Source organism: Hemiscyllium ocellatum, chromosome 13 (genome assembly GCF_020745735.1).
Source record: "Hemiscyllium ocellatum isolate sHemOce1 chromosome 13, sHemOce1.pat.X.cur, whole genome shotgun sequence".
In the NCBI taxonomy this organism is placed as follows: Eukaryota; Metazoa; Chordata; class Chondrichthyes; order Orectolobiformes; family Hemiscylliidae; genus Hemiscyllium; species Hemiscyllium ocellatum.
This window is the reverse complement of record NC_083413.1, coordinates 6236588-6251178: the sequence shown is the minus strand read 5'-3', so window position 1 is coordinate 6251178 and position 14591 is coordinate 6236588. Positions and strand designations below refer to the sequence as shown.

Genomic DNA, 14591 nt, shown 5'->3' with positions numbered 1-14591 from the left:
CTTGTTTAAGCACAGGATGCTGGTATTGGATTTTATCTTCATACTCTCCATCTGTAATATAAATTCAACCATCGTGTAATTGCTTCCTATTGGCCAGAATCAAAACTGAATTAACAATACAAATACTGTGGGTCCAAGAGCTGAGCTAAGACTCTCAATTCTGATGTGCTTGGTGGAAAGGCGTTGAGCTAATCATAAGTCCAGAATCAAAAGAATATGCCAGGATGAGTGTCGCTCTAACAACATTTAAGAATCTCTAAAGCAATCAAGTGGAAATAAAAGACAGCTGTCTTAATTGGCAGTCATCCCACCACTTTAAGTACTCAATCTCTCTAATGTGATGAACTTCTATGAGGAACAGTACCAACTCAGCAAGGCCCCTTCAACAGCATCTTCTAAAATTGTAACCCCTATTATCGAGAAAAGACAAGAGCAGCATGTGCTTGGGAACACCACCTTCAAGTTCCCTTTACCAACCCTTCTCTCACGCAAGGTGACTGATGCATTACTGATAGTGATGGGTGGTCCCAAGTTTTACCTCTGGATTAGTAAACACTGTCTGGGCCTGAACCAAGTGGAGAAGCATCAGGTAAGTAATAGGCAGTCCAACAGAATCTCTCTTATTCCCCAACTCCCCCTCTTCAACTAAAGTCTTCGCTTAACATGGCCCACCAACCAAAACCAAATGGTAATGCCAGTGAATGTCAAGGCAAAGTGTTTAAAATTTATTTTATTGGAGATGGTTTTTGTTCAATTCCCCAAATACGGATGGGTAACACATGTTGATTTTGCTAGTCATGTCCACATCTCATGAAAGAATTATTGCAAAAAATAGTCATTGTTCGATATATTAAAATGTTCAATGAACATATTATTTTGCAGCAACAGTACGAACTTCAAACACGAATTTATCACAGTCAGTGTGGAGAAACAGCAAGATATTTTGCAGGTTTGGTAAATTGTTGAGAGGTTTTGGAGAGGAACAGGAGGCCGGACCGAAAGGTCTGACTCCGCCAACTGGAGCATCGAGGGGGGACTGACAAGGCAGGGACACAAGCAGCCCGGACTGATCCAAGGGTGACACCGGGTCCCGACCAGGGATTAGAAACGGATTAATTTTGTTTTAAAAACAAGGTGAAGTGGAGTGGGCAGTGAGGCGGGATCTCTCTGTAAATACTGATGGCGGTGTGCCGTCAGCGAGCGGCTCCCCGCCGCTTTGTGACCGCGGACCGGAGCGGCGTCAGCGGCGGCGGAGAGGGGCCACCGCTTCCCGTAGGCCCCGGGACACAGGGAGAGGGAGAGCGGGGAGGGGGAACAGGGAGGGAGAGAGAGACAGAACAGGGAGAGGGAGAGCGGGGGGAAGGGAAATAGAGAGAGAGAAAGTGGGGGAAGGGAAATAGAGAGAGAGAAAGTGGGGGAAGGGAAATAGAGAGAGGGAAAGTGGGGGAAGGGAAATAGAGAGAGGGAAAGTGGGGGGAAGGGAAATAGAGAGAGAGAAAGTGGGGGGAGGGAAAGAGAGGGAAAGTGGGGGGAAGGGAAATAGAGAGAGAGAAAGTGGGGGGAAGGAAAGAGAGGGAAAGTGGGGGGAAGGGAAATAGAGAGAGGGAAAGTGGGGGGAAGGGAAATAGAGAGAGAGAAAGTGGGGGAAGGGAAAGAGAGGGAAAGTGGGGGGAAGGGAAATAGAGAGAGGGAAAGTGGGGGGAGGGAAATAGAGAGAGGGAAAGTGGGGGGAGGGAAATAGAGAGAGAGAAAGTGGGGGGAGGGAAAGAGAGGGAAAGTGGGGGGAAGGGAAATAGAGAGAGAGAAAGTGGGGGGAAGGAAAGAGAGGGAAAGTGGGGGGAAGGGAAATAGAGAGAGGGAAAGTGGGGGGAAGGGAAATAGAGAGAGAGAAAGTGGGGGAAGGGAAAGAGAGGGAAAGTGGGGGGAAGGGAAATAGAGAGAGAGAAAGTGGGGGAAGGGAAGTAGAGAGAGGGAAAGTGGGGGGAGGGAAAGAGAGGGAAAGTGGGGGGAAGGGAAATAGAGAGAGAGGGAAAGTGGGGCTAGGGAAAAGGAAAATTCAGAGAAAGAGTGGGAAAAGGGAAATAGAGCTGGAGAGGGCAAAGGGAAATAGGGAGAGGGGAAAGGGGTGTATATAGAGAGATGGGGGGAGAGAAAAAGGCGAAATAGAGTGGGGAGATAAAAGGGTAATTGAGTGGGGAGAGAGAGAAAAGGGAAACAGAGAAAAAGGGAAGTCAGGAGAGAGGAAGAAGGGGAAAGAGAGAAAGACAGACGGAAAGAGAAAGAAAAGGGGAATAGAGGGCAACAGAAACAGACACAGAAGGCAAAAGGGAGAGAGAGAGAGAAACACATGGTGAGAGGAAATAGGGAGACGAGGGGGGAAGAAGGAGGGAACCAAGACAGGGGGAGAGAGGCGTGGGGAGAGAGAAGGAAGGAAAGAATGGGGCGGAGGGAAGAATGGAGAGAAGGTGGAGAAAGACTGAGACAGCGGGAGAGACAGAAGTGGGGCGAGAAGGAGAGAGAGGGGGACAGACAGAGAAGATAGGGAGGGTGGGTGACTGAGCGGGAGAGAGAGACTGATTGAGGGACATGAGAGACTGAAGAACAGGAAGTGGGGTATAGAGGGAGAGAAACAAGTGAAATGGAGAGTGGGACAGAGAGAGACTGAAGGATCGGAAAAGGGGGATAGAGAGATGAAGACAGATTCAAGACAGAGAATCAGAGAGGGTCGGAGGAGAGAAAGGGAACAGGGAAGAGGCTGAGAGATTGAGACAAGAAGACGTGGAAAGAGGGAGAGAGAGGGAGAAACGGGGAAGGGAGATGGGATGAGAGAGGGACTGTGTGGTGGGAGAAAGAGGCAGGGAGAATGGAGTGAGAGACGGAGAGAGAGGAGACAGGGAGGAGGAGAAAGATGGACAGATGGAGCACTGAGAGAGGTAGTGAGGTGGCGTGAAAAAACATCAAAGGGGAGGAGTAGAAAGAGGAATGGAGAGAGAGAGGGAAGAAATAGAGAGCTCAAGGCAGTGCTGGACTCTCTTCACACAACTGTTGCCACTGCAACACTTAGACTCCCTCTTTCTTGCTCCATTTTAAACAGCTCCAACAATGGGTGTCCCCAAGTTTTACCGCTGGATAAGCGAACGGTATCCGTGCCTGAGCCAAGTGGTGAAGGAGCATCAGGTAAGACAGAGATAGCCTCACAGACACTGTAAGTTTGAATAATATTTCTTATCCCTACCACCCTGAACCCAGAGCCTCACCTTCAATGTTCTCCTCAACCCAGAGTCTCACCTTAAAAACCCCCTTCTCAACCTGGAGTCTCACTTCTTCAACAGAGAGACTCATGTTAAACTTACCCCTCCCCCTCCTCATCTACCCAGAACTCCACTCAAACCAGAAACCTGCCTTCAAACCTTCTCATCCAATTTCCAGGCTTTGGCTAGAACTAAGCATTCAACAACATTATTATAGTTTAAAATGACATTTCCAGTTTTTGTGTTTTGTACTTCAGTTATTTCATGTGAAAATTTTATGAAGTAAGTAAATTAGCAAGTATGGAGGAAGGTCTGAGTTCATTATTTTTGTTTAAGTATTTTGTTTCTAAGTGAACCATTGTACATTGTCAATGATCCAAACTGTCTCAATTCAAATGTACACTCATAACTGAATGATTCTTTTGGAATTTAATATTTCTTTCTCCTGTTCCCTGTTGTTTTTCTCTTTGTACTTGTTGCTATGGCTGTCAAAGAATCTATGTTCCATTATATTGTAAGCTTTCTTGTACAATTGTGAGGGAATTAGTCTTATCTCCATGAAATGTTACATGCTTTTCTCATTTTTAGTCAGCTTGCTTTTTAACCTGAATGGGGTCGTCTTTGCTATTTAGTTATCTGAGCTACCAGTGCCGTGTACTAATGTTTGAAGTTGTTTATACATCTATTTTCATCAATGAATGTACATCAGCCTTGCTAACTTCAGACAGAGGTATAATCATGCAGACGTCAGCAGTTTAGTTAGATGTTTTCGCTGATGAAATAGCAATGTTTTGTAGCCCAGGAAAGTGCTTTGTGATGTAATTTTGTCATAGTTTGTATTTTGCTAAATCTCATTTCTACAGAGGTGTAATAATATCTACCAGTTTATTTCTGCCTAATCATCCAGAGTCAGTGGCATCTGATTTGTTGGGAACGATGGGCCACGTTATTAGAGGCTCTGTGCCCCATCAAGTTTGGACCACCATAAATAAAAAAAACACTAAATCTACACAAGTTCCACTTTCCAGCACGAGGTCCATAGCCTTGAATGTTATGACCCTTCAAGTGCTCATCCAAATACATTTTTAAAGGTTGCAAGGTTACTCTCCTCAACTACCCTCCCAGGCAGTCCATTCCAAATGCCGACTAACTTCTGGAAGTAAAAGATAATTGTTTCCTTAGTAGGGCAGCCCAGTGGCTTATTGCCTCACAGCACCAGGGATCCAAGTTCGATTCCCACCTCAGGCGATTATATGGAGTTTGCACATTCTCCCCATGTCTGCTTGGGTTTTCTCTGGGTGCTCCGATTTCCTCCCACAATCAAAAGGTGTGCAGATTAGGTGAATTGGCCGTATTAAATTCGTCAGGGGTAAATATAGGGTAGGGGAATGAGTCTGAGTGGGTTACTCTTCGGAGGGTCACTGTGGACTTGTTGGGCCAAAGGGCCTGTTTCCATACTGTAGATAATCTAATCTATTTCCCCTCTGAACTTTCTGCCTTCTTACTGACCCTTCAACTGAGGGGAATGGTTGCTTTCTGTTCACCCTGTCAATGCCCCTCATAATCTTACATGTCCCTATCAGCACCCCCTCAAACTCATCTGCTCCAAAGAAAATAACCTGAGTTTTTCCAACCTCTCTTCAGAGCTAAAATGCTCCATCCCAGGCAATGTCCCGGTTAATCCCCTGTATGTATCTCCAGTGCAATCACATCCTTCTGCAGTAACCAGCACTGTAGTTGTAGCCTAACCAAAGTCCCATTCAGGTTCTTCATGACCTCCTTGCTCTTATAATCTGTGCTTCAATTGATAAAGACAAATGTCGTCTTAATCATCCTATTAACATGCCCTTTCAGGGACAACTATCCCAAACCCCTGCGTACCCCAGAGCTTTCAAGTGTCCTGCTGTTCATTGAGAGCTCTCTTTTCTTGTTACTACTTGCAAACTGCATCACCTTGTCAATTATCTTGTCAACTTATATTTTTTCCCAAATCTAAACAGGAATGTTGACAACAATAAAATACTACAGATGCTGAAAATCAGAAATAATGACAGAAAAGGTGGAAGTACTTAGCAGACCTCATTTTCTGTGAAGAAAGAAACAGAGATAACATTTCAGGTCTGAATGTTCTGATAGAGATAATAAACTGAAACATTAACTCAGTTTCTGTAGAGAGTGAGAAACAGCCAAACCTGCTAAATATTTGCAGCATTTTTTTTACTATTTCAAAGGTTTTGGTTTTGAGGAAAAGAGTCTTTTCCTGTTCCTAGAATACTGAATTTATTATTCCCAGTTTAAGTTTAGGAGAGCCAAACACTTAGTACTTTCTATTCAGTATTTTAATTATCTAAACTGCCTGTAGGACCAAAAAAACTATTTTACATAATTGCCAAATACACCTTGAGCTAGTGTTTGAGCTTTGGTCTTAAATTCAACATTTTCAATGTTCAAATTTAATGCAAGACTGTGAAATCCTCAGGGCACAAACTGCACTTAATATATGAACACATTCCAGTGACAGAAAGCGAATGCACATATAACTTATTCTTATCAGTTATGCTCAGGAAATTATAATCTGATCATAAATGTCAGCACCATGTGTTTTGCTGAAATTTGTTGAATTGTCGAATTAGTTATTTCCCTTGTAATGAGAATTTTAGAGGAAATCTGGAAGTTGAGTGTTTGAACGTGGGCTGCAATATCCAAGTGCAACATTGGTCTTTACTTTTGCAGGGTAGCTCTGAGTCAGTCTTTGTGCCAAAGACACTTTTTCAGATCTCTTAATTTAGTTCTTGTAATGACTTTCTCCAGAGAAATTTATAAAAAGAAACTTGAACCCTTTCAGTATTAATTGTTAGTATTTTATTCTATGTTTGCTGTTTTCTGCATAATTACATAATACCGCTGACATTTACTTACCTCAGAACTAAATGCCTTTCCAAAGAGGTGATGGTTTGGTTCTGGAGAAGCTAGTGCGAATTGGTTGCTTTGTGGAGCATAACTGCATCTTGAAATTTCTACTGATGGCATGTGGCATAGATTTCCTCTTTCCTGATGTTAATTTTAATTTGGCACTAATCTCTCCAAGCATCTAACAATAGTGATAGTATCAAGCATTCTAAACAGCCATTCGCCTGAAAAAATTTTCATGGACATCAACCCTGGGAGCAAAAACCATTCACTTCTGCTTACATTTTATAAGGAACAAAATAAATCAGACATAAACATGGGATTATATAGAAACTGAAATGTCCAAGACATTTTTTAAAAACTCAAATTTTTGTCATAATGGAAAAATGTGTTGTTCCATAAACGCATCATTTGTTTTCCAAGGTCATACAAATTCTTTAGTATTCTAAGGTTATTATTACTGCTGTTAAAGCATTACGCCTCATTCAACAAGGTGTAACTTTCCGAGGATTTTTACAATGAGACAAATAGTGTAAATGGGGAATTACTTTTAGTTCAGTGATTTTAAATTACTTATTGTCTGGGAGCAGTGTTTCAGCAGTGCACCCTGGGAAATTTATAATCACTGATGATAACTTCTGGAGTTTTGCATTATTCTGTGTATGCAGACTCCAGAAGTTGCTGTTGTAATAATGATGGAAACCATTGACAGCTTCACCATTGATACTGCCTTTGAATCCAAGCCATTAATTGTCAAAAATTACAATTGAAGCAAGAAAGTTTCTGATAAAATATCTGTTACATCATTTTTTTTTAAGTTTGATTAAAGCACCACTCGAGGGGTGTGCAATTTATTCATGTACAATCTGATGCAAGACAGTGAAATAGTTGTTGAAATATATGGCAATCAAATCAGCTGGATTGGATCAGATCAGAAGTTATCAGGATGCAGCTTGGTTACGTAATTGGCAAAGTTCCCAAAATAACAGCTGTTTGTACATGTTCACAAATAGTTTGTATCTTGTACTGTTGTGGCAGTTTTTTTTTATTGCTGTTGCTACCATTAAGAATTCTGTTTTGATGGGTTTTTTAAAATTGAGAAATAGTTTTGCTCCTCCAGTCCATCTCTGCAAAGCATTGCCATTGATAGTTCGTGCATTTAATATCTACTTTAACAAACCACACTTCACAGATGGGCAATATAAAAGTGATTTTTGACAAAATGTTCATATTCTAATTGCTCAACTCTATCTAGTCCAGAATACAGGGGCCAATTTTTTTTTTACTTCGTGTTCGGTTGAAATCGGCTAACTCAGCACAGTTAGAGAATTTCAACCTTAGTTTTTCCTGTTTATATGGCTGAGCTAGATTAATGTCATCCTCATACATTAAGCTGTGAAAAGCTGGCAATGTGTTTTTTTTGGTCAATAACAGGATGTTTAGTTTTGGGAACATTAGACAAGAAGATATTACTTTATTGATACTTGATCATCATTAATTGTCACAATCTGTTTGCTTATTGGGCAGCGTTTCTAAACTAGCTATGTTCTGTTGTTTTCACGGTAATTTTTGTCCTTCTCTAAGTGATGGTGTACCAGGTATCATTCCACAATATATTTCAAATGAACAGCAGCCTTCAAAACACTTTTGGTCGAATCAATACTTTTAATGCAACAGTACTTCTGGAAATAAAGGATTTTGAGTTGTATTTTTATAAAATAAAGTTAACAGAATCAAAAGTTCTCATGTTGGAAAAAGTTATGTAAAGGTGATTGTGTGTCAAAGCAAGTCCAGGAATATAAAGACAAATATCAATAGACTGTGCTTGTGACTTGTTACAGTGAGAGTCATGAGCACGGAAACAGACCCTTTGGTCCAACTCATCCATGCCAACCAAGTTTCCCAAACTAATCTAGTCTTATTTGCCTGCGTTTGGCCCATAGCACTCTTAAACCTTTCCTTTTAATGTACCTTTGCAAATCTCTTTTAGAGATAACTACCTGCATCCACCACTTCCTCTGGCAATTCATTTTATGTACACACCACCCTCTGTGTTTAAAAAGTTGCCACTCGGATCCCTTCTAAATCTAGGTTAAAAAGAAGGACTGCAGATGCTGGAAACCAGAGATTAGATGTGCTAGCAAAGCACAGCAGCTCAGGCAGCATCTGGGGAGCAGGAAAATCGACGTTTCTGGCAAGAGCCCTTCATCAGGAATAGAATCTTTCTCCTCTCACCTTAAACCTATGCTGTCTAATTTTGAACACCCCTACGCTAGAGAAAAGAGCTTTGCTATTCACCTTTCTATGCCCCTTGTGCTTTTATAAACTTGTGTAAGGTCATCCCTCAACCTTCTACACTTTTGTGAAAAAAAAAGTCCCAGCCTATTCAGTCTGTTCTTACAACTCCAGTCCTCCAGGCTGGTAACATCCTTGTAAATCTTTTCTGAACCATTCCAATTTAATAACATTCTTCCTATAGCAGGGCAAACAGAACTATACACAGTACTCCAAAAGTGGTATCGCCAACATCCTGTACAACCTCAACGTGACGTCCAGTTCCATTATTCAATGGTCTGTACAATGAAATGCAGCATGTCAAATGCCTTCTAAACCACCCTATCTACCTGTGATGCACCTTTCAAAGAGCTATGTACCTGAACCCCAGCTCTCTGATTGATAACACTGCCTAGGGTCCTACCATTAATTGTATAAGTTCTGCCTTTGTTTGTCTTAACAAAATGCAACACCTCATATTTATCCAAATTAAATTCCATCTTCCATTCCTTGGCCCATTGACCAACTTGATCAAGATCCCTTTAAAATCTTAGCTAACGTTCTTCACTGTCAGGAAGTTTTGAAGTCTGATTGATGACATGTTTGCTGCTGATTGAAAAGGCAGATTTACAAATGCCTTAATACTAATTGAGGAATGACTCTCTTTCTTTGTGGTCTGCCTATTATAATTTAAGTGTCTATCATTGAAGATAACAGTTGCCTCACAACTTATTTTGTTCTATGACACCATCCTTGAATCAAATTCACGTTTCATTGCAATATTGAAATCACTGTTTCTTTTGAGACTCAATTTTTTTCGTGGTTTATCTTTTGAAATTAGGTTATATAGAAATTCCAGAAGGTATGGACTGTTGTCAACATCTTCTCTCGAATCAGTGCTGGTGTATTCTTTTAATATGTATGACAAAATCATTTTTGAAAACATTCTAAAATGCGGTTGATCTTAATTCTAATTGTAAAACATAGCTTTTGAATGATAACTTGAATCAAATCATTAAGCCAGAAGTGTCACGTGGATGATCCATCTCTGCCTCCCCCAGATGCCAGTCATCACCAAATTAAATTCATTCCACACGATTTCAAGAAACCATTGGAGATATTGGATACTACAGAGGCTGTGAGTCCTGACAACATTCTAGAAATAGTTCTGAAGACTTATGCTCCAAGATCTGCTGTACTGCTTGCTAAGGTGCTCCTTGCCACTAGAGTCTACCCAGCAATGTAGAATATTGACAGGTATATCCTGTAGACAAAAAGTAGGACAGATCCAACTGGCCAATGGCCATTCCATCAACTTACTCTCAATCATCAGTGAATTGATGGAAGATATCATCAACAGTGCTATCAAGCAGTAGTTGCTGAGCAATAACCTGATCAGTGATGCCCAGTTTGGGTTCAGCCAGGGCCACACAACTCCTGACCTCATTACAATCTCAAACATGGACCCAAGAGCTGAATTCAAGAGGTGAGAATGACAGCCCTTGACATCAAAGCCACACTTGACTGATGTGGCATCGAGGAGCCCAAGCAAAACTGGAATCAATGGGATTCAGGGAAAATTTGTCAATGGTTGGAGTCATACCTGGTTATGGAAGGTGGTTATGGTTGTTGGAGGTCAGTCATCTCTGCTGTTTGGTCCAACCATCCTCAGCTGCCTTACTCCGAGATAAGGTCAGAAGTGGGAATTGCGCAATAATACATTACCAATGTTCAGCACCATTCGCAACTCCTAAGATACCAAAGCAGTTCATGTACAAACGCAATAAGATCTGGACAATATCCAGGCTTATGCCGAAAGGTGGACTACACGAATGCCAGACAATGACCATCTCCAATAACAGATAATCTGACTGTTGCTCCTTTACATTGTTATGTGACCGTAACTGAATTCCTCATTGTCAACATTCTTGACCTTATCATTGACCAGAAACTGAACTGGACTCGCCATATGAATGAAGTGGCTACAGAGGCTAGGATTGCTGAAGGATATAATTCACCTCCTGACTCACCGATGCTTATTCACCATCCACTAGGCACAAGTCAGGAGTGTGATGGAATGTTCCACACTTGCCTAGATACGGGCAGCTCCAACAAGACTGAAGAAACTTGACACCATCTAGGACCGAGCTGCCTGCTTCATTGGCCCTGTATCCATAAACCTTCAGTCACTCCACCATAGACATTCAGTAGCAGCAGTGTATAGCATGACGCACTGCGGAAATTCACCAAAGATCCGTGACAGTCCTTTCCAAACCCAATACCGCTACCATCTAGAAGGACAAGAACAGCAGAAATGTTGGAATACTACCACTTGCAAGTTCCTCTCCAAGCCATTCACCATCTTGAATTGGAAGTCTATAAACATACCCTCAATGTCCACTGGGATTCCCTCCCTAAAGGCATTGTGGGTCAACCTACTGCACATGGGCTGCAGAAGGTCAAGAGGGCATCTCGACACCACCTTCTCAAGGGCAGCTAGAGATGAGCAATATCAAGCCAGCGACACTATGTCCCACGTACAAATTAAAATCAATTGCCCTGCTATTTTGTCACACTTGACTAATTTCATCATCTCATCCACCTGCCCCATGCCATTCCATTCCATCCCACTCAATAATCACAGTTTGTTGTTCATGGGAACCATCTCTTAACCGCAGAGCGTCTTTTGTTGAGCTATTTTTACCTTGCTTTTTTTTGCCAGCCCCCATATCCTGTTGCTGGATGACAACTGGTGGTAGAGGGATTTTGAGGCTGGATTATTAGGTATATTCGAGGTTGAGGTAGATAGACTCTTTTTAAATCAGGGAAGGAATCGAGCATTATGGGGCAAAGGCAGGAAAGTGGAATTAAGGATTGTCAGGTGAGCCATGATCTCATTGAATGACGGAATAAATTCATTGGGCTAAATGGCCTGTTTCTGCTCCTGTGGTCTTAATAGCTCTGGGGTCTGCCCAGGAACAGGCCCTTAAACAAACCAATCTAAACAGTTCAGAAAGATGGAAACTTAGTATTATTGCTATAGTTGTTCTATCTGCACGTGGATTTTTTTTTCTTCCATTCTAGCTTCCTATTCAAACTCTATGCAATCTGCATATTGTTTGGTGGTCACTGCTCTCTTGTCTGGAGAACACCACTGCTGTTGAGTGTGTCTGGTTGCAACACGGAGGTCACTTCATTTCCAGTGCGAATGTGGGGACAGTGTATAAGAAATTATGATGGAAGCAGTTGACTAGTTCAGTTGTAAGATTTTTTAATATACTGTCGTCAATATTCATATATTGTGGAAAACAGCTTGGCAGAAATTAATTGTCATCAAGTGTATCTGACATTCCAGAGCTGGTACTTTTATGCTCTGTGGTGCATGTTGCTACAGAATGACCCATTTTTAAAAAAAAATTTACAAACCATGTGAGGCCACTTTAAATTTAATTTGTAAACCGCATTGCTGTACAACTGAGAGAAAGCTTGCCCAAAACTCGGGGTCTGACTAATTTCTGGTTGCCTTGCTGTTAAGTCCAGGATTGAAAGTGCGGGATAGGAGACTACAGATTCTAGGTCTTGTATGTCATGGCTAATGTAAAAATCTCACTCTATCCAAGCTAAAATAAGCAACCGAGATAATAACTTGTCGATTTCTCTACCTTTCTGGTCAATGCAGCTGACATTTGCACAATATCGAATGTGGATGTTATTTTCTGTCCTGTTTGTTAAATATTTTGTGTTGAATGTATAAGGATTTTACCAGTTCTTTGCCACAAACCAAAAATGACTACTCGAAGATTAATTGAATGATATAAAATGTAACAAATAATAAGGTAACTTTATTTACTAAGGCTGTGGAATAGTGTACTTTCAATTTGGAATATGAAACTTTGTTAATTATTGTTATTAAAACTAGATGATTCAATCATTGATTATACACTCCCGACTTCAATTTTGCAGATTCCGGAATTCGACAATCTCTATCTGGATATGAATGGAATTATTCATCAATGTTCTCACCCAAATGATGAAGATGTGCACTTTCGAATCTCTGAAGAAAAAATTATCGCTGATATTTTCCACTATGTGGAAGTCTTATTTCGCATCATCAAACCAAAGAAGATCTTCTTCATGGCAGTTGATGGTGTGGCTCCAAGAGCAAAAATGAATCAACAACGTGGCAGACGTTTTAGGTAAATTGTTTTGTGGGCAGTTAAAACCGGTCAAGGCACTTGTGCGATGCTTTGCACATTTATTTCTTAAGTAGCTGAGTCATAAAACCTAGGAATATCCAGTTAGTTAGTTTGCTATTAATGGGTAAGTCATTAACCCTGGGCGAAGGAATGAAAGCATATGGAATTCTTCCTCCCAGTTAATATCCAGTGACCACTGCTGCAGTGTGCTTCCGTGCACACTGAGGACAAGAATTGAGATCAACTCTAATGCCTCCTGTGACTTCTTTAGTGTATCAGATCCCATGTGAATATTGGGATTGGCAAAAAAAAACAAAGAACTGCAGATGCTGGACATCAGAAACAAAAACAGAAATTGCTGGCAAAGTGCAACAGGTCTGGAAGTATCTGCGGAGAGAAATCAGAGCTACTTTTTGGGTCCAGTGACCCTGCTTCAGAACTGATGCCACTTTATAAGGCACTAATTCACGCATTTAGGAAGGGTGTCAGTCCAAAAAAGATATCCAAAAACAAAATACTGCAGGTGCTGGATATCCAAAATGAAAACTGAAGATGCTGGAAAAATTCAGCAGTCAGGCAGAGAGAAACGAGGTTAACATTTCAGATTGAATTTTCATCTGAACTGCTTGGCATGGGATTGAACAATGGTGATGCCATTGAATGAAATGGTTAGAATTTGTCTTATTGGTTGTTGCATTACATGTGTGGCATGGATCTTGTTCAGCTCTTGTTGTATCCAGACATGGACTGCTTCACTAACTGAGGAACTGAAACTGTGCTGAATGAACCTTGTGCAGTCATAACTTAACTGATGTTATGAAGGGAGTGTCATTGAGGAAGCAGCTGCAGCTGGCTGGGCATAGGACGCTATCCTGAGAAACTTTTGCAGTGATGTGCTGGAGTTGAGTTGATTGATGGCGGTTGTTGTGAGGATCTAAAATCTGGATTTAAGCTGTTGTCAGGAGCAACCATTTAATGCATGCTTTTACTAACTACAAAATGGCTTCTCAATGCAAGTAGCATAAAGTAAATTAATAAAATGACTTCAGGCTGCAAATTAACACTACTTTTAAATTGACTTCTCACCTTGCTAAAGGCTGTATTCCTGCCTTGCTGAACTAACAGAATCAAAGATAGAGCAGAACAATGGACCCTTCAAGTATAGAATTAACTAAGCTAAATAGGACATTACTGACCGTACTAGCTAACCTTGAAATGCAGGTGGGAAGAGATATCATTGGGTTAATCTGCTGTCCATTATGTCATTATATTGCACATTTATTGGATTTACTCTGCACTTAAAGCTATTATATTTCTTAAGAAACATATAAAAATTGCCTTTGTCCCAAATGAATTGCATAGTTTCTCAAAGGAACACCGAAGCTTTTAACCTCTGTGTTGCTGGACAAACCTGTGCCCAGCCATTACTCTTAAAGTGTGGAATCTTGCTGTAGCAGGCCATACTCCTGTTGTTTTATGACCAATTGTGGAATTGAGAGACCCCTTCTGGGGAGTTGAGATCTTCAGTTGGAAGCTATCTTCCTTTGTGGTGACTCTAATCAGTGAAGAGTTTTCCTTTTAAATGCAATCAGTTTTAATGTTGATAGGGTTTATCAATGTTATATTCTGTAAAGGGCTGTTGCTTTCAACTCAGAAATTCAACTCTTTTCCCCAGGTTTCGATAGATGTTGAGTGTCCTTTGGGAATACAAACAGTTGAAATGTTGTAAAGTTCTGAGTTTTGCTGTATTTACTGACTTCAGCTTTTGCTTTAGAGCATATGGAGCGAGTCAAATTGCCTGAAGACTGACGTCTATGAGGGTGAGGACCTCAGGAGGAGCCTGAGGTGAAATGTTCACTCAGCGCTTCTTGAAGATGGTGACAAATGCTTCAAACTTGTCTTTTACTTTGATGTGCCCGGCTGTCCCATTATTGATGCAGGGAATGTATTTGGAGCAATT

General features: G+C 41.1%; 1 protein-coding gene across 3 annotated transcripts in view; it reads left to right on the top strand.

Moving 5' to 3' along the window:
- The first annotated feature begins 1048 nt into the window (after nucleotides 1-1048).
- Nucleotides 1049-14591, top strand: part of xrn1 (5'-3' exoribonuclease 1) — a 122820-nt gene continuing 109277 nt past the window's right edge. For all 3 annotated transcript variants that reach the window (XM_060834508.1, XM_060834510.1, XM_060834507.1), the window contains exons 1-3: nucleotides 1049-1134; nucleotides 3095-3177; nucleotides 12399-12631. In XM_060834508.1, the coding sequence (XP_060690491.1) occupies nucleotides 3103-3177; nucleotides 12399-12631 (308 nt within the window). In that variant the 5' untranslated portion in view covers nucleotides 1049-1134; nucleotides 3095-3102. The remainder of the gene's footprint in view (nucleotides 1135-3094; nucleotides 3178-12398; nucleotides 12632-14591) is intronic.